This window comes from Microplitis mediator, chromosome 1 (genome assembly GCF_029852145.1).
Source record: "Microplitis mediator isolate UGA2020A chromosome 1, iyMicMedi2.1, whole genome shotgun sequence".
In the NCBI taxonomy this organism is placed as follows: domain Eukaryota; kingdom Metazoa; phylum Arthropoda; class Insecta; order Hymenoptera; family Braconidae; genus Microplitis; species Microplitis mediator.
In genome coordinates, this window is record NC_079969.1 from 3,219,003 (window position 1) to 3,243,691 (window position 24,689).

The window sequence follows — 24,689 nt, forward strand, 5'->3', positions numbered from 1 at the left end:
ATGGTTAATAATGTTCAATTCGTGTGTACAACTGCTGACACTTGGTCAAGTAAGCATCGTCGATTTTTAGGAATGACGATTCATTGGGTAAGTTATTCAATACAACATTCAACTGGTTTTGTCCTAGTGGAGTTACAGGATTAGTCTCGTTGCAGCTACAAAAATTGATGCAACAGAACTGTGTTATGAATAACTACAGTACAGAATAAAATGGTCTTTCATTGAAAACTAATTTTACAGAACTCTTAATTTGAAAATAGCATAACTTATTCTGTAATTTTTACATAATATTTTGTAAATCATAAAATTTACAAAGAAATAATCGGGTCACAAAAATTTAAGAATATATTAAAAATATCCAAAATTTTTCGGTAATCTTAAAAAGGCTGTAACTTAACTAAGATGGTCGTAGAACAAAAAAACATTTTTTGTTTTTCTGAAACTAATGATGTTATTTTTTAAATTGAAATTTGTTTTCGTCATTTTCTTTGTTATTTAATTGTTATTTATAAATATCCGTAACAATTTTATATTATAATTGGAAATGAATTGTTGAATAAGTTGTTTTGATTTATGATTTTTTTTTCTTTAAATTATAATGAACAGAATACTTTTTTTAATCAATAAAAAAATTGTCCTCGGAAATTTTAAAGATTATTTTGAACTCGAGATTTTAAAAAGATTAATTTTTAAATTTCAAAAGCGGTTATTTGGTGAATTTCTGACATATTTTGCGATAAAATAGTATATTGTGTGACAAGGGATGAAACAAGACGATTTCAGACTAGGGTGAGGTTGGCTGCCCGAGCCGCAGGCTGACATCACCCTTAGTCTGAAATCGTGTTTTATCCTGAGTCACACACTATATTTTTCATGGTTACCTGCATCGGAATTTCAAGATTCAGTGCCAGCAGCCAGTAAGAAACAAGTTACTTTAAAGCCAATGATGCGGAGAACTGTTAGAGAATGAGAAATATGTGATCTACAGTCACTTATTAAATAGTAAATAATACAAAAATTTTATTTTCACTTATTTTTTAATAATTTTATTTAATTAATTAAAACTGTCACTGAAAAAATGAAATAAATAAAGTCAAGTGACATGTAAACACATGAGAGTAATAAGGCTGCAAATGAACGTTAAATATAACTGACACCGGGCAGAAACAATTGTGTTTCTTCTCTAGGGAAGAAACACGCATGTTTCTGCCCGATGCGAAGATATTTTTGAATTACGAATTCGCTAGCAGTTGTTTGCAGCATCGGCTTGAAATTAGCTTGTTTCGACGGGCTGTAGAGACACTGAAACTTCAAGTTGCGATGCTGGTATAATGAAAAAATATATAATACAACAATTTATAAATTATTATATGAATTCTATGACACTTCATAGAACGTTAACACTAGTTGCCACAAAGATATATGATTTCGTAGTTTTAACAGGACATAACCATGCGTATTTCCGAAGACGATTTTTTTTTTGGCATTACAATAAATATCTAATTTTCAGATCGAAAGTCAAACTTTTGAACGTAAGTCTTACGCTATAGCTTGTAAAAGACTTAAGGGCACTCATTCTTATGACCGAGTAGCTCAATTGATTAAAGAAATATATGCGTCATATGGTATCGACAAAAAAGTGCTGACTACAGTGACTGATAATGGATCAAACTTTGTCAAGGCATTTCGCGAGTTTGGAGTAAACGTTGGTGAATCGTTTTTTCAAGGTAGTTTTTACATTAATTTTTAAAATTTTCTATGAAAAAAGATAATATTAAAAATTCGTATAAAATATCGAAAAGCACAATTTTGTATCAGTAATTGATAAACAAAATTTTTCAAATTTCCATGAAGCAATAAAAAGTGTAATTTGTTATCAATAGTGAGTATATTCTTTAGAGTGCTCCAAAACAAATCGAAATTTTTTTTTCTCTCGGCTGTTCTCATGTGCTCATGTGTCCACGGACTTATTTGTAGACAATTTATTGCTTAAGAAGGTTCACTGATCAATAATGTCAAAAAAAAAAATCTTCACAGTTTGCAGCCATAAATAATGTAAAAAAATAGTTTTCCCATGTTATTTAAATGGGAAAACTTTGAGATCGATGATGGACCTCTTAAAATTGAAATTAAGGGCTGAAATTTTAACTGAATTTTTTTTTAGGGCTGACAAACAAATTTTTCGTGAGAGAGTCAAAAAAAAAATTATCGATTTTTTTTGGCACACCCTACACAGAAAAAAAGGATATCTTGGCGCAAGAAATTTTTTCTTGCCGCAAGAATATTTTTTGCAATTTTGAATAAAAACGAAAATTTTCTTGGTTCAAGAACAAAATTTTCTTAAATTTAGTCATCTTGGCATTGATAAAATCGATAAATCATTGTAATATTTTTAATATATATTGAAAATTTTTTCAAGTGCTAAATAAATTTCATAAAAATTTAGTACTCATTTGACTCTAGCGTAGCGAATGAACGTCCTTAATTAGGGTAAAGGGGTTGGAAGTTGGAACTGAAAGGTTATAAATGACGAAGGACATTTATATCTACTATATTTTTCTTGAACCAAGAATAATATTTCTGAATTTTAAATAAAAAATTTATATTTTCATAACAAATTTAAATGAAAGCTATGTATAAAATAATTGATGTTGAAAAATGAAATTGATTTTTTTTCGATTAGTCGAATCCTTTACAATCGATTAAAAAACACCGACAATCGAAACAAAAACATCGATTGTTCGATTAATCGAATTCGCTATTACAACACTATTGCTTTTGTATCCGGTATAGCCGTGTTGCGTGTTCCGATATTGCACTGCGATCCCTCGCAGATTTGAATCACGGTGGAAACACGGTGGGTTTGTTCCATTTTACCACTGTGATTACGCGGTGTATCCACCGTGATTTCACGGTGGCTTGACCACTGTGTATACACGGTGTTTCCACTGTGATTACGTGGTGGATACACCGTGGAACCACGGTGGTGAAATAGCACAAAGCCACCGTGGAATCACAGTGGATACACGGCATAATCACAGTGGAAACACCGTGTATACCCGGTGGTGAAATGGAACAAACCCACCGTGTAAACACCACGGTGGATCCATGGTGTTTACACTTCCACGGTGTTTCCACCGTGACTCAAATTTGCGAGGGGAGTCAGTGCAGCCAGATCGTGGACGAAAAGTTTCCCTTCCTTCGCACCATTTTAGCATCACTGACAGCTTAAACGGTGCTTGGGAAGGGGAACTTTTCGTCCGTGATCTGGCTGCACTGGTTCAGTGGCTTCAGTGCTCGTAATGCAAGTCGGAAGTCACACCTTACAGTGGTCACAGTGCATACGAGAACATAGCCTATATGTACGTTTATAAACGTAATGCAACGTGCGTTGAAAATAAATTATTCAAATAAATAATCGCAGTAATTCATTTAAAAATTGTATTTAATAAAAATGGACGATTCAGTTGAAAATAATAGTGACATTGGTTTTGGAGTAAGTTTTTATAAGTGAATATTATTTTTTTTTATTTAATTCAGCCGCCAAAAAAATACTTGGGAGGTTAGATTCAAAGAAGTTTTTTTTTTTAATTATAAATAATCTATTTTTTTATATTACAGACTAATGACGAGAGATATGAGGAATTGAAAGAAAGCTTTCTGCTGCTCAAAGAAAAAATTTTTAATTCAGCGTAAGTTTATTTATTTATTTTATAAATGCCGGTATTTTTGTTCCTTCGTAATGCTAGGGTGTAATTTTTTTTTTTACAATTCTCACAGTTACGGTTTTTTATTTTTAATTGCGTGAGATTTTTTTTAGTTTTAATTTTTTAAAAAATTTTTTTGAAATTTATCAGTCACCGGATAAAAAAATTGTGAATTGCAATTATGGGTAAATAATAAGAGTTATGTACAAAAGGACAGAGACCTTTTTTATAGAAAATTTAATATTCTACAAAATTGTATCTATACATTTTAGTCATATTTTTGATATTTAGACCGGAATTTTAAAAAATATAAAAAAAAATCGCGGAATTTTTATTGAGTATCAAAATAAAAATCTGTCATTTTTATTTAAATTCCAATTGCACATTAACGATTGAGTTTACGTAAAAATATATAAGGACCTTTTTTATAGAGAATTTAATAGCCTGTAAAAATGTATGAATACATTGAAGTCATATTTTTGATATTTCAGCAGGAAATTTGAATTAAAGAAAATAATTTTTAATTTTTCTTCCATATAAAAGTTAAAATTTTTTTGTCCCATGGCAAATTCAATTTTCGATCGTTCGAAAATAAAAAAAGATGTAAATAAATAGAATAAACAATTTTTATTATTAATAATCACACTTAAATTAAGCAGCAAAATTACATTTTGTATAGAGAATTAAATTTCCTATAAAATTTTTCATGTACATTTTTGTCGTACCTCAAATACTTTAGATAAAATTTAAATCACAAGTACGCAAAATATAAATTCGCGTATTAGAATCACAGTTTTCGAAAATAAATAATGAAAATTTAAATTACGACTCCACTTTCAGACGATTAATAGCCGAGTATAATAAACTTCGAGAGGACTCTCAATCTGCCGAAGAATATTACAGAAATTTAATAGCTCGCGAGCGCAATTCGACGAAAGCTATCCGTCTTAAACTGAATGAGCGCGAATCTAGATTCAAAGATTTGAGTGAACGTAATGAGCAGCTTATGAAACAGTGTGATGAACACGAGATCAATATCGCCGCAAATGAAAAACTTAAAGAGCAGCAAATTGCGAGAGTAAAAGAACTGGAAGAAGAGCAATCGGTCAAATCACTTGAATTTAATGTCGTGAAGTCAAACCTCGAGATCCAAATCCGAGATTTAAAAAAAGAGTTGGCTGCTTATCACAAAACAGATCCTAATTATGAAAAAAAATTGGCCAGGAAACAAAAAAAGACTTCGCCGTTTCAAACGACCCGCCAAACTGAGCTAATTGATTTTTCGCTTCTCAATAACGACGTACATGAAGTTGACACCGAGAACGTCAGCTCAAATAAAAACGATTCAGCAAATGATAACTCTATTCTATCTCCCGTTCTAAAAGATGAATCGACTTCTACCGATGACCTACCAGTAGTTTCTACTCCCAGCCCCAAAAAACGCGCGCCCAAAAAAATAACTCATAGCGTTGAAGTACAAGTGCGCCCTCTACTAGACCACAAGGGCACGATGACAGATCCAAATACGTCACATAATAATTTGTATCCGTTGCATTGCAACAAATGTCATGCAACCTTAGGTGCCGAGCCGGTTGATGAAATTTTAAATGCCATGACGACTTCGGTGGGGTTGGGTGAACCTTTTTTACCTCAGCTTGATCCAATTGACCCGTCCGATGATCCAGTAGGCACTTCGGCTGTAAGTTTAGTGACAAATAGTCAATTACCGCAAAATATACAAGATAGAGTTGACGTACGACAAGATGGTGGCGCTGGTACACAAAATGGCGACAAAGACTACGAGGAACTTAAAAAGGAAGTATTGGATATGAAGAATCTAATAGAGGGTCAGAAAAGGAGTAACTGCTGTAGTCAACCTGAAAACTGCTGTGGATCTTCGAACAATAGTTCGAATAATAATTTGTCAGTAGATTTGCTAACTTCAGTACTGAGCCAATTGGTTGTTAAAAATGTTAATCTGAAAAAAAATAAAAAATCCAGAAGTTCGTCAGGATCTAGAAGCTCGTCTAGAAACTCTAGAAGTCCTAGAAGATCTAGAAGTCCTAGAAGATCTAGAAGTCGTAGAAGATCTAGAAGATCTAGAAGTCGTAGAAGATCTAGAAGTCCTAGAAAATCTAGAAGATCTAGAAGATCTAGAAGTCGTAGAAGATCTAGAAGTCCTAGAAAATCTAGAAGATCTAGAAGTCGTAGAAGATCTAGAAGTCCTAGAAAATCTAGAAGATCTAGAAGTCTTAGAAGATCTAGAAGTCTTAGAAGATCTAGAAGTCTTAGAAGATCTAGAAGTCCTAGAAGATCTAGAAGTCCTAGAAGGTCTCGAAGTCCTAAAAGATCTAGAAGATCTAGAAGTCCTAGAAGGTCTCGAAGTCCTAAAAGATCTAGAAGATCTAGAAGTCCTAGAAGATCTAGGAGTCCTAGAAAATCTAGAACTCCTAGAAGATCTAGAAGTTTATCTAGGAAATCTCGAATTTCATCAAGATCTAGAAGTTCGTCTAGAAGATCTAGAAGTTTATCAAGAACAAGTTCTAGAAGATCTACAAGTCGCTCTAAAGTATCTAGAAGCCCATCTCTAACTCGAAGTCGTAAACGATCTAGAGTTGAATCATCTTCTGGAAGTAAAGAAAATTTAGATTCCAGAAGTTGTTCAACTTCAAAATCTAGACGATCTAAATTATCTAGAAGTCCATCCAAAGAATCTAGAAGTCAACCAAATGATGAAAAATTTAATCGAATTAAAAGATGTCCAAGAATTTTAACTTCTGATTCAAAAAATGAGAATCTAGAATCCAGACCCGACTTGAATAGCATGAAAAATTTTTCCACAACTGATTTGAGTGAAAGCGAGGCCTGTTCTCCGAAGTTTACGAATCCAGTGAGTGCGATGAAAAATCGTGTAAAAACTGTGAGATCTGACAGTCCGGAATTATCGTCAGAAAGAATAAAAAATATGATAACTAATCTATTTTCTGCGGATAACAGTAACAATAATAAACGTCCAAATACTTCGACCAACGTGACTAAGCAAACCAAAAGATCAGGTGAAGTATCAAAAACTTCTGCGCAAATCCAGTCCGACATTTTTAAAAAATTGCGCAAATTAAAGACAAACAAGCCATTCGTTACGACGCCATCTTCTAGCGTTTTGAACTTCATAGAAGCTGGCGAGTCATCGGTTCCGAAAAGTCAGCGCAAGAGAATCGCTCATACTCCGAAAACAAATCTAGAAGTTAGTCCAGTTGGAAAACGTCCGGCTACGAAAGCAAAAGTTCAACCGGCGAAAAGACGTCGGGAGATGCGATCGACGACCGATAAAGATGCAAATCCGATAAATCCCATAGATTTGTTGAAGAGTTTTGTAGATCCAGAGAGTAGTTCTGATATGCCAGAGTCTACGCAGGTACAGAAAACTCCAGAAACTTCACTAGAGACTTCAGCTTTGGAAGAAAAAGAAAAAGTTACGGATCCAAAGACGCCGGGAATTGAAATTTCTAAGCTGATTCCGACGAAACGATCTCCGAAAATAGTTATCGTCAATGGAATTCCCGTGGTTAAAAAACCTGTCAGTAGGCAGCCAAAAAATCCTGATGGAGTGAAAAGAAAATATACTAGAAAAGTTAAAGTTGTTACAAGTGCAGAATTTGTCGAAGAGCCCGATTTGCAAAACCGAAAACTAGAAAGTTTAGGAAATAATTCGGTTGAAGAAAACTCGGTTGGAAATATTGTAGAAACTCCAGAATCTAAAACAAACTCACCAATGGAAATCTTACCAATTATAGAAAGTTCAATTAAGTCTCAGGATGAGAAAGTTGTGGAAGTTAGAGAAAGTTCTGGTGAGTCAAGGCTAGAAAATTCAAATCGTTCCGGAGAGCACGAAAATCTTCTAGAAAGTTCAAAAAGTAGTTCTATGAGTTCAGGATTACTAGGGATTTTTACAGAGTCAGAACCTGAAGAAAATGTTCCAGAAAGTTCACAAGTTAATGCTGAGAAATCGAATGAAAAAGTTATAGAAAGTTTGAAAATTAATTCAAAAGAGTCCGCACTTACAAAAAAATCAGATGTAGTTACAACTGTTCCAGAATTTATAGACAAATTACAAAAAATCCAAAGCGAACAAACACTTATAGAAAATTTAAAAACAGTTGCAAGTAATCCAGAAGTTTTAGAAAGTTCGGAGCTCGCTACAAATAAATCGAAGTTTCTAGAAAATTCAAAAACCGCACAAAGTGAGAAAAATCTTCTAGCAAATTTAGAAGCAGTTGCGAATGATCCAAAAGCTCTAAAAAGTTCTACGAAAGTTATTAGTGATCCTGAGGCCATAGAAAATTTAAATACAGTTACAAGTAATTTAGCACTTCTAGAAAATACCGAAACAGTACAAATTGAACAAAAACTCTTAGAAAATTCAGAAACAACTACCGATAAACTAAAACCTCTAGAAAGGACAAATACAGTTAGAGATGAGAACAAAGTTATAGACAATTCAGAAGCAGTCAAACTAGAATTTAACCAAGAAATTATAATTGGTGATGGACTAAAAAATTCTGAAGTATGCATACAAAATTCATCCACGTCTGCAGAGTCGATGGAAACTGAAGAATTTACATCAATTTGTTCAGAAACTTCGGAATCGCTTGAATTATCTCTAGGCCTCGATGTTTCTGATGCTTCCAAATCTATTCCGGCATCCGATGACAATTTTATGAACTCTGAGACTTCGGACATGAGAGATAAAAAATTAGAGATCGTCGAACAGTCTTCAGAAGCTTCCGGAACCGGAACAGTTTCAGAGTTAGAGACCGATCCAGAATTGGAACTTTTGCCGAAAGATTCTCAATTAGACTCCGAGCCCGACAAGCCTCTAGAAGACAAAATTTCAAAGTCTGTAATTGTTGCCGAGTCTCGAGAGATAAAATCTCCAGAACCTGAATCCAAAGACCCCACACTCGCGACTCCAAGTCCAGCTCCAGTTCCAGAAAAAAATCTAGAATCTTCCAGACCAAATGTGCCTTCTAGAATGCTTCCGAAAATAATAGAAAAGCCTATGAGGGCCTTCAAGTTACCACTCGTTCGAAAATCAAAGCTTCTAGAAACTTCGATCATCAACAAAGCTTCGAATTCCAGGAAAATTCCAGAAGCCATTGTAACTCTGCCAGCATCTCCCGTCGATGAATCGGCTAAATCTATGAGTCCAGAAGCTACAAGAAGTTCACCCAAAAATACAAGAAGCCTCAGAAATCGAACGGTTTCAATTAGTCCAACGAAAACTTTAAAATCGCCTCAATGTTCTCCAGTAACCGTCAAATCAACCCCAGAATCTTTGCCGCAGTCTCCGAAAACATCCAAACCCGAGGCCAATATTCCAGAAGCTGAACCAGAACTCAGCCCAAAATCACCAGATCCTCCAGAAACCCTTCCACCGCGACAAAGTAGCATTCAAAATCTCCTAGATTTTTACCTGCACTCCAGAATTTCTTCGAACAAAACCTACATCCAGAGACTCACTGAAGAAATCGCCGTAACAAAATCGAAATCCATTGAAAAGTTCATCAAAAGCGAGTATCAGCGTCTTCTGGACGCCCCGAACTGGACTAATGATCTCAATGACAGTTTCATAGCTAATCTAGAAAAGTTAGATTTCAACGAAATGAACTTCGCGAACGTGACTGTCGAGTTAATGAAAGAGCGCTGCGAACTAAATGAGCCGTTGAATCGCGAGTACACGCCGCCAGCGCCACTCATGACCGTATCCCAGCAGAAAATCATCGGATTCCTGGCTAGATATGAGCAGAGGCGACCTGGGATCATGTTCAAGGTCATGGACATCATCGACTCGACTTTGTTCAGACTTAAAAACAACAGCGACAATGAGACTGATACGAATGTTCTTGAAGGTCTCGCGCGATTCTTTGTTTTGATGGCGAAGATAAAAAAAGACCGCGAAAGAGTCAGGATTATGATCTGCGACGCGCTTTACTGCTTTCAGACGAAAGTTTTCAATATTTTGTATGTAATTTTGACATGTTGGGCTGAGGTGATACCGACTTATGATGAAAACACCATGAGTTTGCCTCCACAAAGTAGAACTAAGTATCTAATAATTAGTATTGCGACGATAATCAAAAATCAGAAACGATTCAAAGAAGACAATTCGAAAATAACTTGCGTAAAAAATTTACTGTCGCATTTGTATCAGTACCCAGATAATTTTGTGACGAACAAGATTATTGGTGACTTGTTGGAAGCATTCAAATTTGGAGAATATGACAGATGTTTGGTACCGGCTATTGCTTTGATCGCGAAAAGAGAGGGCGTTGATTGGACGTACAAGAATATTGTTAAGAAATTGTTGCTGATGATTGTCAATAAAAACGAAAGCTATAAAATTTATGAAACTTTCAAGTTACTCGGTAAGATTTTTTTTTTTTTAAATAGAAGGTTGAAATTTTGGAGGTTGAGCTTAATTTCGATTTTTTTCTTTTTTTAGGGTATTTGCTGCGCCCGTTCCCGGTCGATGATGAGGGAAAAGAAGTAGAGAAAATTGTTAATCAACTGTGCGATATTTTGGATGCTGGTACTGGTGAGTTTCCGAAAATTTTATGAGATTTTGGGTTATGACAAATGGGAAGAAAAATTAATGCCCCGGTTTTAGAAAATTATTTTTTTTTTTTGTAATGCTCATATATGTACATATATGTAGACATATGTATATACTTTTTTTATTGTCTAAAAAGATTGAGAATTTGATGGGCTTTAAAATGAGTACAAACAAGCCATATTTATTTTAGATATTTTATAAGATATATCACATAACTATATATATCAAAATATATGTATATGAAATATGGAAAAATAAATATGGCTTGTGGGTACTCATTTTAAAGAGCATTAAATTCTTGATCTCTTTACAAGCTCACATATGTACATATATGTGTAAAAATTCTATATATCGATTCAAACACGTGTTAATAAATAAATAAATTTGCCTTTTCCAGTTGAACCAGAAATTCAAGAAGGTATCGCACTGACACTATTGACATTAACCCGACACTATTTTATCAGCATCAGTACGACACTTCTCCGTTGGCAGCCACCTCGCCCTTTAAATAACCAATTGCAACAGTTGCTGCAAACTTTTTTCCAGTCGCGGACTCCACAGTACTGGAAACAAATCGCTAATAAAAGAAACCCTCGGTGTCCGGCTATTAAATATAAGTACAATCCCTCGTCCCTGAGTAAATAAGTTAAGACTACATCGAGATATAACTACAGTCGAACAAATAAAATTGTTTTTGTTATTTTAAAAACAATTTTAATTTTTAATTTTTTTTTATTTTAAAAAAGCAGCTGTGATAAAAAATGCATCTCATTATTTTATTTTTTACTTTTATAATTTTACTGTGATAATTAAGTTGTCGAGTGATATTATTATCTAATTAAATCAAAATTAATTGAACAGTAATGAGCCGTATAAATATGTAATTATGTAAACAAAAAAAGAAATTTAATAATATGATAATTCGATAGAATAATATGATGTAGCATTGATATATTTGAACGTATAAATAATTAATGTAAAGATTATAATTTATTTTTTATTTTATTCCCCATCATATCGATTATTTTCGTGTTATTATTATTGCAATTTTGAATATTAGTTCAATGGAATAGTACTTTTTAAAATTTCCCGCTATGTAAATTTAAAATTTTCAAAAAAAGGAAGTCATTGGTTTCGATCCAATTTCAATTTATCAGATCTCAACGTTTTGAAGTCTTAGGAAGATATTCTGACTATTTTTAGATGGCGTGTGTGTGTGTGTGTGTGTGAAAATTTAAATATTTGAAAAATAAATTATTAAAAATTGGAAAAAATTAAAATTCGTACGTCAAAATAAAATGGCGGCAGAAAATGATACAAAAATATTTAAAATATTTAAAAAAAACACTTGAGTGTTTGAACAAACCTTGGCGGGGAAATAATTTGCAGAAGGGTGTCCTGATACTCTTGGAGATTTAAATTAAATTGCTCCAAATGTATTGCAGCTAAAAAACGTCACTTAACTGCTATTTCCCACCAGACGATGCCAGATGATTTTGCTCAGGAACTTGGAAGTTATCAGCATTAGCAATTCGCAACACTTTACACTCGAACTGATCACTTAACACTTTACACTACCACTGAAAACTTAACACTTAACTGCACTAGAGACACTTTGCTCAATTTAAATTTTACCAACACTCCACAATTTAATTAAACGATAACTCTGAGCAATAAACTTTGTGGATAATTCCGCGAATTAACCGCAGTACTGTTTAAATTCAAACGTAAAGAAGAATCTGGACTACTACTGGCGTCGATGATACTGACTGCCGCTATCGAACCGTCAGTTGAAACAAAAGAATCGAATTTGCGATTCATCGACCGCCGAACCAAGTTGACGCTACTTCGCATCACTGTATTCGACGTTCAAATTTTTGTTAAGTGGGGGTGGTCGAATGAATCGCAAAATCGATTCCTTTGTTTCAACTGACGGTTCGATAGCGGCAGTCAGTATCATCGAAAATGGCAGTTGTAGTCCAGATCTTTCTTTACGTTTGAATTGAAACACAGTATTGCAGTTAAGTCGTGTAAAATTGTGCAGTGATTGTAAAATTTATCTTTTATTAATTTAAATTGTGCAAAGTATCTGTGGTGTAGTTAAGTGTTCAGTGTCAGTGTAAAGTGTCAAGTGTTCAGTTCGAGTGTAAAGTGTTGCGAATTGCTGATGCTGATAACTTCCAAGTTCCTGAGCAAAATCATCTGGCATCGTCTGGTGGGAAATAGCAGTTAAGTGACGTTTTTTAGCTGCAATACACTTGGAGCAATTTAATTTAAATCTCCAAGTGTATTAGGAAACCCTTCTGCAAATTATTTCCCCGCCAAGGTTTGTTCAAACACTCAAGTGTTTTTTTTTAATATTTTAAATATTTTGCTATCATATTCTGCCGCCATTTTATTTTGACGTACGATTTTTAAATTTTCTCGTTTCTAATAATTTTTTCTTCAAATATTTAAATTTACCGCGCAAACAATGAGAATAATTGATAAATTATTAATAAAAATAAAAGATTTTAAGTATATTTTTTAGTCTGGGTGCATCCCGAAATTCTCTAGCTCTAGCTCTAGCCAAGCGTTGCCATATATCGAGAGTTATATATAGTGCTTGTGGTGATTTTGGTAAACGCATATTTGTATTTAATTAAATTTTATTTTTCATAATACTCTCATTTATTTTTCTGCAATCAAATTAATTGTTGTAAAATAAAATTCATACTTATATATAATTAATATTTATTAATATGTAGTGATGTTTTGGAAAAAATTCTAATACACGTTTTTATTCCTGGTGAATAAATTTGTCTCTCAGTGATGAATAAATTAGCATTTCAAAAAAATAGATTTCAAGCCAACAGAGTTAGCGCAGTGGTTAGCAGTCAGAACTCGTAACCTGAGAGACCTGGGTTCGAGTCTCACAACAACCGCGGATTTTTTAATGATGCAAAAAATATACCCTATCGAAAACATCCATATGAGAATCTGGCCTAGATTTTTATGTGGGTTCCCACGTGTCGTTTTCGGATGGGTGTCGATATGGTTTATTTCAGAAATCTACACCATCCCAAATCCATATGGAATCTAGTATAGGTTCCCATGTGGGTTATCACGACGATTTCCTATGGAGATCTAGTATGGATAAGGAATTAGGAAACTAGCGGGTCGGCATGTCCTACTTTCCTCCCTAGGTGTGTAATATACTAATTCTTCGCTCTAAACAGGGCAGGAATTTAAACTTTCGGCGCAGGTATGGTGAAAAATCATTTATTATTATAGGGTAAGACGACCAATAACGGGATTTTTATGGCATCCGAAAAGTGATAGTTTTGTGAATCACAGAATGACAGACGGGTGATGTGTATGTGTGAGAGGGGGGGGGGGGTAAATGATTGAATAATCTGTAATTTGGATAGAAAATAGGTAATCAAGAATAAACGAATGTGATTATTTTTAAATTGATTATTTATTTAATTACCAATTTTAAATCATTTTTATTTCATCGATATTTTAGGTAATTATTTTGAATTATTCGAATTTCTTAAAGAAACGAATTTTTCATTTCGAACTGTTCTTAATAACATGGTTGCGTAACAGTTCAACCAAAGACAAAATAACCGACGACAAAATAACCGAATGACAAAATAACCAAATGACAAAATAACCCCCCTTTTATCATGGTTTTTGTGTGTTTTGTCGTCGGTTATTTTGTCATACGGTAATTTTGTCATTCGGTTATTTTGTCGTCAGTTATTTTATCGCGGTTATTTTGTCAGCGGTTATTCAAGCGTAAGACCCTGAATATAAGTAAGATAATTTAACTCATCGTCTACATTGCTCATTATAGTTTCATTTAGTCCGCTAATATTTTCAACAACTGCCGTGAACAGATTCGAGCTTCTCCAGAATTTATAGCCATGGCTTTTACCAGCTATAATTCCAACTAAAACATCGACTTTGAGATTTGTTTTCAAGGCACAAAATAAACCACTTCCGGAACTCGGCTGTAAAATTTATTAAAACGGAATTATTTAATTTATTGGTTTAATAATTTAATATTTCAAAATCACACATATATATATATGCAATTAAAAAAAAATTTAATTACTCTCAAATCAAAATTTGAGAGGTTCCCCGTGTGAAAAAAAAATATATGGTTAAAATATATAAAATCATATATGTTTGCAACAAAAAAATATATGATATATTATAAAAAATCATATAGAGATTTTGGCCGATTTAATATAAAATTATATACAGAAGTAAATATATGTATTCCAAATGTGTAACTTATATGTTTTTTATATTAAGCTATATATACATTTACATTTACCTCATAATATATTGTATTGATATATTTCCTTTTATATTCAAAAAATATAAAATTTTTATATGAAATGAAATATATGGCAGCATATAATTTATATTATATATGGTACCATATATTTTCTTTGTTATATTAAGCATATATTTTATTCGGTGTATGTATATGTATATGGGAATATATATTCGCGTAAAATTAACTAATTTTGAAAATTTTAACTGCAATTTAAAGAGTATATTAAAATTTATATCTAATTTAATTGGAGTTGGTCATACGAATAAGAAACTTTTTTTTTCCATACACAATATAAATATATGTTTTTATATATCATCAGAATATATGTTTCGAATATGATAGAAATATATATTTTTATGTATGATAAAAATATAGTTTTCGTACATGACAAGAATATATATTTTCATATATGATAAAAATATATTTTTTGTATATGATTGACATATATATTCTATATATGCTAAACATATACGAACTCGTATATGATGAATGTTATATTTTTTAATATAAAAAAAAAAAATATCAGAAAATATAGTTAAATTCGCCACATATATTTTCTGATATTTATCATATATTTCAACCATTTATGTTATTTTCATACGGGATCAAATTAATAAATTTGATGTTTACTATTATAGTGATTTTGAAATAACGCCAATGTCTCAATGTACTCACAAAATCCTGGGAGCCAAAACAATAAATATTAGTAGGATTTCCGAAACGATTATCGAACACTACAAAATCACAGTAAGTAAATGTCGTTTCCCGGCCATTATATTGTGGTACGTAACACTTGTCTGTATAAATATCATCAAGATTTGAATTTATTTTTACGTATCCATTTTTATCTTGTTCGGGTCCAACTGGTTCATCAGTTATAACTACTGCTATTTTACGTTTATTCTTATTGAACAATTGATTAAAGTCTTCACTGTAGAATATTTCATTGACATTGACTTTTATGTCATCTCTGATTTTTTTACCGTCGTATTCTTTTCCGATAACAATTCTAGCTGTATCATCCATAATATTATGACTAGAAACAAATATATAGTAATTGATAAAATATCCTACTACATTTTTTGTAATAAAAATTTTTTGGCATCGCTCTACTCCTTTTTGCTGGACCTCCGATTTAATTAAAATAAAAAATACTATTTTATAAAATTTACCTTTCAAGACACACAGGATCAGTGATGTATACTCGCGGTGCGATGAATGTACCAAAACATTTACCCCACTCATTATCTGTCTTAATTTCTACATCCCATCCGTACAACATATTAGAGGATTTATTAAATGGTCTATTGTGGTTCATTGTCCATTTATCCATTGTTTCATAGTCTACACGGAGAAAAAAAATAGTAATTTTTCCTACGTTGGCATAGTAACTATTACTATGTGGATATAGGAATTTTTCCGATGTAAACATAGGGAAATTCCCTATGGAAATATACACTGTGAAAAATTTCCAATAAATTTTACTATGGGTGCATAGTAACACCGGACTATAAGAAAACGGGTACAAAATTTACAAGTGTCCTATAGTAAACGTATGCGCAGACTACACGATTGTGGCCTATGCGCATACGTTTACTATATGGGACACTGGTAAATTTTGTACCAGTTTCCTTATAGTCCGGTGTTACTATGCACCCATAGTAAAATTTGTTGGAAATTTTTTACAGTGTAGGAAAAAATACTGTTACATAGGAACTTTTCCTATAATACATACACTGTAAAAAATCACCGGGGTAAGTCCAAACGGTGTAGGTGTTAAAATTATCGGTGTTAAATTTACCCCCGAAAGCGGTGTGAAAATAACGCCGCCACCGATGTGAATATTCTGTACCGGTGTTAAAATAATGCCGCCACCGGTGTAAACATTCTAGACTGGTGTTAAAATAACGCCGCCGCCGGTGTAGATATTCTTTACCGGTGTTAAAATATTTTATTTTGTGAATATTTTTACTTACTCGATCACTATACATGTTGATAAATGATATTTTTTATTTATTTCCATAAAGAAATGACATTTTTTGTGTTTTATAATCTTTAAAGTTAATACTCCAAGCGGACGCAATTTATCCCGCGTTTACACCGGTTACACCGCTTTTACACCGGTTTTACTCCGCTTTTACACCGGTTTTACTCCGCTTTTACACCAGTTTTACTCCGCTTTTACACCGGTTACCCCGTTTTGACACCGGTTACCCCGTTTTGACACCGGTATTTTTAACACCGGTGTATTACTCCTCCTACACCGGTGTAATTTCATTTTTACACCGGGCGGAGTTAAAACGAGTCCATTTTTAACACCGCTCTTTTTACAGTGTAGGAAAAGTTCCTATATTAACATAGGTAAAATTCGGGTGTTGTGAAGTTATGAAAGGATGAGATTTTTTGATCTTTTCAAAAATTCAAATTCAGCTGAAATTGGTGTGACTAAGACGTTCACCAATCGAAACATTTAAAATGAACCATTAATTAGATTAATCCGGTTTAGTTTTAATGAAGCCTTCAGAAGAAGGATCTAAATTTTTTTTGTATTATACCAATTATTATATATTATATATTATATATTACAATAATGTGTTGTGATTTAATTAGTTAATTTAAATAAGTGTTGATTTGACTTGCGCTAATCATTTATAAGTCAATATTCATTTTAATCTAGTAAATTAGGTTTTTTTTTATCAACTATTAATTTCATGTCGCTAACTTGCAGGTTTAAGGTTAAGTTTATCTTAAAAAAATTATATTTCTACAAGTCACGTTGCTTTTACGCAGCAAACGTAGTTATGAATCCCATGGTTTTTTGTAGTAAGCAAGCTAATATGTATGTAAGGAAATAAGTAAATTATCTGTTTTAAAATTTTATATATATACATATGAATTATTCCTATATTAACATAGGAGAATTTTCCTATATGCATATAGGGACCCGGGTCAAAAATAAAACTTGATTTAGACTTGTTTTACGAAGTCGAAATTTGGAGCCGTTTTTCACAAGACAAACTCGACTTTTTTACGGAGGTATGAAATATCTTAAGTTTTCGCCTTGGTTTAGACTTAACTGGCTTACTTAGTCACGATTTAAGACGAAAAAGTTGAAATCAAGTCGAAATTGACTTGGTTTAGACTTATTCGACTTAAATTTTATGACGAAAAAGTCAAGATCAAGTCGAAGTTCACTTGGTTTAGACTAATTCGACTTAAAATGTAAGGCGAAAAAGTCTAAATCAAGTCGAAACTGACTTGATGTAGACTTATTCGACTTAAATTACAAGTCGAAAAAGTCAGAACTAAGGTGAAATAATTTTTATATATTAAGGCGAAAGTAAGGCGAATAAATGACTTGTTTATCGACTTGGTTTAGCAAGTCAAAAGTAAGGTGAATGACTATTGTGCTCAAAGTAAAGACGAATAAGTTGAAACTAAGATGAAAACAGTTCAAAAAGTTTAAAAAAATTAAATTTAAGTCGAAAAAGTCGAGATCTTATCAAAAAATCGTCGGCAAATCGATAACTTCAAAAGAAAATAAGGCGAAGCGAGCCTGATTCAAGTTTTATTTTTGACCCGGAGAAATTTACTAGTCGACATCGAAAAATTACCTGTATTATTTTCTCCGAAACTGTGGTGTCTGCTCACTAATCGGGAATGTACCAATATTCCGGTGTTAAGGAATAAAATCAACAGTTGAAAAATCATTTTTCCAGAAGAGAAAAAAAATTTGGTACAATAAATAATAATTATTAATTATGTGTACTCTCTTAAAGAACTCGAGAATAATTTCTTCGTGTCAATGGAAGCTTATTTTTTTTTTTGTGGAAAATTATAAAAAAACTCGTGTATTTATACTTCAAATTGGAATTTAAAAAAACGATTTATTATTATTATTCTCAGGGTATGAAATCTTCAGAAATATCAGCATATGTATATGACAATAGATATGTGAATTTTTTACGACTCTCAAGATAAGATTTTTAAAAAATATGTTAGTCGTGATCTTATGAAAAAAAATTCCATTTTTTCAAAAACTATTTTAATATTTTTTATGGCAAAATAGAAATAAAAATTCTAGCTTAATTTATGAGCTTTAATTTACTTTTTACAAAACTTTGCTAATTTCTTTCGTTATAAAGTTATAAAAAAAAGAAACGATAAAAGTAGAATTTTTTTATTCCGAAATCTTTAAGCGGTTCCAAATTCTAAACTAATTGACTGATTGGCTTATCTGCGAGCCTAATCAAGCTAGAAATTACTCCAAGAATAAATTGTATCGTTTCTTCGCGATCCGTCAAAAAATTCAAGTGCCATCATGATGAAAAAAGTTGTCAGATAAAGTTTAAAATCCGTGGTATTTTTCCAACCTACTCGGCATAAAGATAAAATTTTTTTTTAAATAAAAAAAAAAAAAATATTTTATGATGCTGATAATTTTGTAAAAAATTTTATATTCCAATAAATATGTAAAAGTTTACGACTCATAAGATAAATTTAAAAAAATAATATGTAAATCGTGAGCTTTAAAACAATAAAAAATTAAAGTTAAAGTTACTGAAAAATTAGTGACTCATCTTTATCTATTAATTTTTTTTTTAACTTCCCGCTGAGAAAATTGTAAATTTTTGAAAATTCGGGAAGTTATTGTTTTCACCCCGATTTTCAAAAATCGAGTTTTCATCAGATGTCGACGTTTTGAGGTCCTAGGAAGCTATTCTGACTATTTTCAGAATGATGTCCGAGTGTATTTATGTGTGTATTTGGGTGTCCGTTATTTACCAAGTTGATTTTTTATTTTCCAGCGACCCCTAAATTTTGAGTTTACGGTCCAAAAAAAAATATTAGACCAAAAAAAGTATCAGTCAGAAAAAGTAATATTATAAATAAGGATAATTTTATAAATAAATAAATCATTCGAATGAGGGGATATTCGCGTGGAAAAGCAAAGAGAGGAGGTTTGGACGCGGAGGAGGGATAGCGGGTATCAAAATATTAGCCGAAGAAAATGGGAAAGGGGTAAATCATAGTGGACGTTGAAATTGACTATATAGGGTAAGGGCACTAGTACCCAGCCCCAAATCAGTAGCCAGCCACCTCATGTTAAATTATATCTATATATATTTTGAACCAATGTTAAAGTATATGACCGGCTGGCTACTGGTTAGGGGCTGGGTACTGGTGCTCTTACCCTAGTCATCCCGATGAAAGCTTGAGATTTTTTTCCCACCATGGTTCCTTCCCGCACCCTTTAAATGTTGGGTTTGCATATGCGCACATCCAAATCGCGCATGCGCTCGGTCTAATATCATGGTGGTAGGGGAAAGAACTGGTGGGAAAAAAATCCCAAGTTTTCATCGGGACGACTATAAATACAAGTACGTCAAGCCATTTATTACCAGTTAATTTTCATCGACTAACTAACAATTTTCATCGGGATGATGTCAAAGATACTATTCATATTTATTCTCGGTCTTGTTATTATTACAATGATGCAAGTCACCGTCGAAGCTTGCTCGGGTCCAATTAATAATAAGAAAAGTAAATGCCATGATTATGGACAGTCGGTAAACATAAAATATGTAAAAAAATACACGGAGAAATTATCTTCGTTTAAAATGCTATGGTTTCATAGTAAAGCGAGACTATCGACCATCTGCAGAAACTGAAATAAAGACGCGGAAAAATTACTATGGCCATATATAGTACAATAGAAAATTATGTCATAAAAAATTGTAACCATTGGAAATTTTACTATGGCCATAGTAATTTTTGCGTGTGTTTATTTCAATTTCCGTTAGGTGGCCAACAAAAGCCGGCTTTGCTAAGACACCATAATTTCTCCATGTAAAAATAATGTACTCAATACACATCATGTTCTATGAAAAAAATTTATATTGTTTTTGTCGTTAGTGCAATCGTCGTAACGATTGTTGTACAGGAAAATGTACTTCCGGCCAATGCACACCAATCTATGTAAAAGCTAGGTGAAAAGATCACTGGAGATTTTTGATCGCATGCTGATGAGCACACAACGATTATACAGCTTACGTAATTTTTGTGAATCTTATGTATAACTCAAAAAAAATTTTATGTTTTAGCTTTCGATAAGATAATAAAAAATATTTAAACAACTAATAGTGACTTTTTTTAAAGTAGACTTTTTATAAATCTAAGCTATTGTATTTGTCTTCAGTTAAATTTTGACTCGGCTAAAGATTTTGAGAATGCCAAGACACGAAAGTCTATTTTAGGCTTAAAAACAGAGTGAAGTTTTGGGGCTTTTATTGATAATAAACTATTGCATGAGTCGAAGCATCTACACATTACACTTATCTTTAACCCTTTACATATTAGCTGTAGGGTGTCAGGTGAGGAGAGCACGAATAGAACGGCCTTGTGGTTTCGTATCTGTTTAGTAATCCCGTATGAAAATAACATATATGGTCAAAATATATGATAAATATCAGAAAATATACGTGGCCAATTTAACTATATTTTCTGATATATTTTTTTTTATATAAAAAAATATAACATTCATCATATACGAGTTCGTATATGTTTAGCATATATATGATTTTATATATTTTAACCATTTATTATTTTTTCATACGGGAAGAGAGTATCATGTTACAATATGTCTCTTTTCACTCATTTTAACCCTACTCTCTTAATTTGAATTAATGAGAAATCCACTGGTTCCATTAAGAGTCGTGCAAAATTTAGTTTTCAAAATTTTACACTAATGGTCCTCCTTAAAGGACTAATGTTAAAAAAATAAACCTTTAAATAATATGATAGTACGGATGTACATAATGACTCATTTTAACTGCTTATGATAAGTAAAATTTTTTTTTTGCGACTTACATATAAGTATTTGACATTGAAAAAATTTTCCATGTCATAAAAAATTCAAATGAGTTTTTATGCGCATTTATACTTATCACTAGTAACGTAAAAAAAATTTCCATCGAATAAAATAAAAAATAAGTATTTCATTTGGTTGCATATGTTTATTTAAATAATAAATAATTCAAAATTTAGATTAAAGATTTTTTTAAAAATCATATTTTAGAAGAGGGTCATCTGGAGGATATAAATTTTTTATCATTTTGTAAAAGGGGTAATCGTGTCTCAGAAAAAATTTTTTTTCAAGTTATTGCAAAATTATGATGAATTCGTTCGAGTTAAATAAAAAAAACTTGTACCCGGTGCTCAGAAGCCACAAAAAATAATTAGTGGCTTAGGGGGCTCTCATGCCCCGGTCTCTCCTTTATAAATTTTTTTCTGTGGTTTGACAATCATAGAAAACTAAATTTTAGTCAAAAATTAACATTATGAATATGTATAGGTCTATAATTTTATAAATAAACGAATAATTCGAACAGAGGGAGCAGTTGTGTGGAAGAGCAAGGATGGGAGGGGGTCGGTCACGAAGATGTGATAGCGGGTGTTAAAACATTAGTCGAAGAAAATGAAAAATGGGAAAATCAAAGTAGGAGTTAAAAATTACTATAAATACGGTTGCCTGTGAAGTCATTTACTAGTAAGTAAATTTTTTATTTTCTCGCAATTTTCCGCTGTTAGAGAACGTTCATTTTTTGAAAACAATAATTATTAATCGTGTAAGTAATTTATATCAAATAAAATATATGAATAGCCCCAAAAAAAACTATATGATAAAATATATAAATATATAAAAAATATGTAGAAAAATATATAAAAAATATAAAAATATTTTTTATACATATACACTTATCCAGAAAATTGAAGGAACAAGAAAATTTTATAAATTTTTTAGTGATTTTTGGAAGGCTGTATTTCCGTAAAAAATGATCGGATCAAAAAAATAAAGAAGCGAATTGAAGCTTGAAGTCTCTAGTTTGAAGATCTTTCAGCAAAATAATTTTTTGAGCCACGGATTTTGCGGAATCATAGGAAATAGCTCGAGACAAACTTTTTCTAAATTTTTTGGTTTTCGTTTTTTGGGTCTGCGGGGCCGGGAAAATTTTTTTCAGAAAAATCAATTTATGGCTCGTTTAGGAAATTTATTCAGCTACAACTTTATTTTTTTGTTTCTTTGTGTAATCATTACCAAAATGAAAAAATTGATTTTTTTCGGATTTTCTTTCATTTTTCCGTTAGTTACTCAGTAAATGTAAGGTAAAGAGAAAAAAAAAAAAATTTCCGAAAAACGAGATAAAACAAGAATTTTTTTACGTTTTACTCAGGGTTTTGTTTTTGTTTTTCAGAAATTTGTTTTTTTTTTCTTAACCACTATCATAATTATTTCACATACGATATGAGAACTGTTACCATACTTATGGGAACATTTTCCAGAAAGTATGGGCCTATATCCCATAATTCCAAGTAATCATTACCATAAAGGTATGGGATGCTATTTCATAAACGTACTAGGAACGGTTACCATAAATTTCTCTCCATGTCGAATTTAAACTTCTGCACAAACCCATTATTCATTATTAATAGTTTTTACATTCGCATAAAGTTTCTATTATTTAAAAGCTAGACAGCTTTTAATGTATGTATAGAAAATTAACAACTGAAACATAAAGTCTGTTAATTAATCAAAAACTGAAATTATCTAGCTTTGGAAGCAGATCAATTTCGATTGGAAAAATGTCAAAGATACTATTTGGATTTATTGCCGTTCTTGTTGTTATTGCAATGATGCAAGTCACTGTCGAAGCTTGCTCGGGCGGTGGAGGTCGATCACCGACGAATTCTTGCAGTCCCTTTGGATCATCGGTAAGCATAAAATAGGGGAGGGGGGGAGGCAAAGTGGGCCCCTTAAGGAAAATAATTACAATATCATTAATTTTTTTTACGCGTTTACTTCTTTTTAGACCCTTGATATTTATTTTCACTTCATTATACTGCGTCCATTAAAATTTAAAAATCGAAAATTAGGGGCAAACTGGGCCCTCCAAAAAATTTCGGATTTGATATTTTTTATTCTTTACGGTGTGATATTTGCAAATAACTATAAAACAATTGTATTTTAATAATATAAAAGTCATTTTAATAGTCTGCTGCGATATAACTTTAAAACGTAATTTTATTATCTTCAACTTTCTTAATAAATTATATTTAATCAACAGTTTCGGTGGTCTATTTTAGCCCTCATTGCATAAGAAATTTCGATAAGCTATTATCCGTCCGAATTTATGGACGCATAGAAAATGTTGAGGGACCCACTTTGCTCTCCCCTCTCCTACGTAAATAAATAAAGATAACAAATTCACTATTTGAAATATTATGAGAAAAATTTTTTCTAATTCTATGAAATTAATTAACATTATTATTATTAGTGCTCAAGTTCTAACGATTGCTGTTCAGGAACCTGCCGCCAGCAAGCACGTGACGAATATACTAACTCGTGGGGACAAGAACATCATACCGTCTATTATTCTGAATGTGAATGATAATAATACTTTTCGAGGTACATATAATCGCATGCTAAGAAAAAAATATATTCAGTTCACATTAACAGGGCCGACGATAACTGAAAAAAAAATTTATTTTTTTGTACCCAAATTATCTGTATGCGATGACAATAAAAAAATATGTGAAAAACTAATATTGACTTTTTTTTTAGATATGTTCCTTAAGGATCTAAGCCATTGTCACTGAAAGAAAAAAACAATTTAATTCCAGAAAATCTGTTTACAGTCGAACTCCATTAACTCGGACTCCATTATCTCGGAACTTCCTCTCAATCTTGACCCCCACTACGAGCTACGCAGTCTCCCACCCGATACTATACATTTGTATGTCTCTGTCTATATTTATCTATATATTATTCATGTAGATGTAAGAGCGCATACGTTATAGTTTCCTTTTAAGGAAGAAGGGGCATCCGTTGACTCGGAAATTCCAAGAAGTTTCCGCTTCTCCATAAACTAACCGTCCGAGTTAATGGAGTTCATACTTGATTTATAATTCTCAAAACAAAAAATTTTCTACTAAAATAAAGTATAATAAACTAAGAGACCTAGTACCCGATCACTCA

General features: G+C 32.1%; 2 protein-coding genes and 1 long non-coding RNA gene across 4 annotated transcripts; 2 read left to right on the forward strand and 1 right to left on the reverse strand.

The window, feature by feature from the left end:
• LOC130678326 (titin-like) lies at positions 1 to 11,177 on the forward strand. The gene is made up of 7 exons (XM_057485505.1): positions 1 to 87; positions 1,511 to 1,716; positions 4,548 to 5,566; positions 5,709 to 6,276; positions 6,321 to 10,132; positions 10,210 to 10,302; positions 10,718 to 11,177. Exons 1-7 carry the CDS (start codon positions 1 to 3, stop codon positions 10,963 to 10,965), a joined length of 6,033 nt encoding a protein of 2,010 aa, XP_057341488.1. The 3' UTR covers positions 10,966 to 11,177.
• A 2,584-nt stretch (positions 11,178 to 13,761) lies between these two features.
• Positions 13,762 to 18,490, reverse strand: LOC130667577 (uncharacterized). The gene is made up of 4 exons (XM_057469243.1): positions 18,268 to 18,490; positions 15,826 to 15,997; positions 15,329 to 15,689; positions 13,762 to 14,318 (listed from the first exon to the last, which is right to left on the reverse strand). The coding sequence occupies exons 1-4, from the start codon at positions 18,362 to 18,364 to the stop codon at positions 14,094 to 14,096; spliced, it is 855 nt and encodes a 284-aa protein (XP_057325226.1). The 5' UTR covers positions 18,365 to 18,490; the 3' UTR covers positions 13,762 to 14,093.
• A 3,696-nt stretch (positions 18,491 to 22,186) lies between these two features.
• On the forward strand, positions 22,187 to 24,553 carry LOC130668100 (uncharacterized). Of its 2 annotated transcripts, XR_008989954.1 has the most exons (4): positions 22,187 to 22,281; positions 23,266 to 23,425; positions 23,989 to 24,119; positions 24,276 to 24,553. It is a non-coding gene; the product is annotated as an uncharacterized LOC130668100 (long non-coding RNA). The 2 variants fall into 2 exon arrangements; XR_008989953.1 differs by lacking the exon at positions 24,276 to 24,553 and having other exon boundaries at positions 22,188 to 22,281; positions 23,989 to 24,257.
• Positions 24,554 to 24,689: the final 136 nt, after the last annotated feature.

Excerpts from the sequence above, each read along its gene's own strand:
- LOC130667577 (XM_057469243.1), bottom strand. The coding sequence starts at position 18,364 with ATGATTTTTCAACTGTTGATTTTATTCCTTAACACCGGAATATTGGTA. Across the intron at positions 15,690-15,825 it reads GATCCTGTGTGTCTTGAAAG|TCATAATATTATGGATGATA; the intron begins GTAAATTTTATA and ends ATTTGTTTCTAG. Across the intron at positions 14,319-15,328 it reads GTTTTGGCTCCCAGGATTTT|CCGAGTTCCGGAAGTGGTTT; the intron begins GTGAGTACATTG and ends TAAATTTTACAG.
- LOC130678326 (XM_057485505.1), top strand. The coding sequence starts at position 1 with ATGGTTAATAATGTTCAATTCGTGTGTACAACTGCTGACACTTGGTCA. Across the intron at positions 1,717-4,547 it reads GGAGTAAACGTTGGTGAATC|ACGATTAATAGCCGAGTATA; the intron begins GTTTTTTCAAGG and ends CTCCACTTTCAG. Across the intron at positions 10,303-10,717 it reads TATTTTGGATGCTGGTACTG|TTGAACCAGAAATTCAAGAA; the intron begins GTGAGTTTCCGA and ends TGCCTTTTCCAG.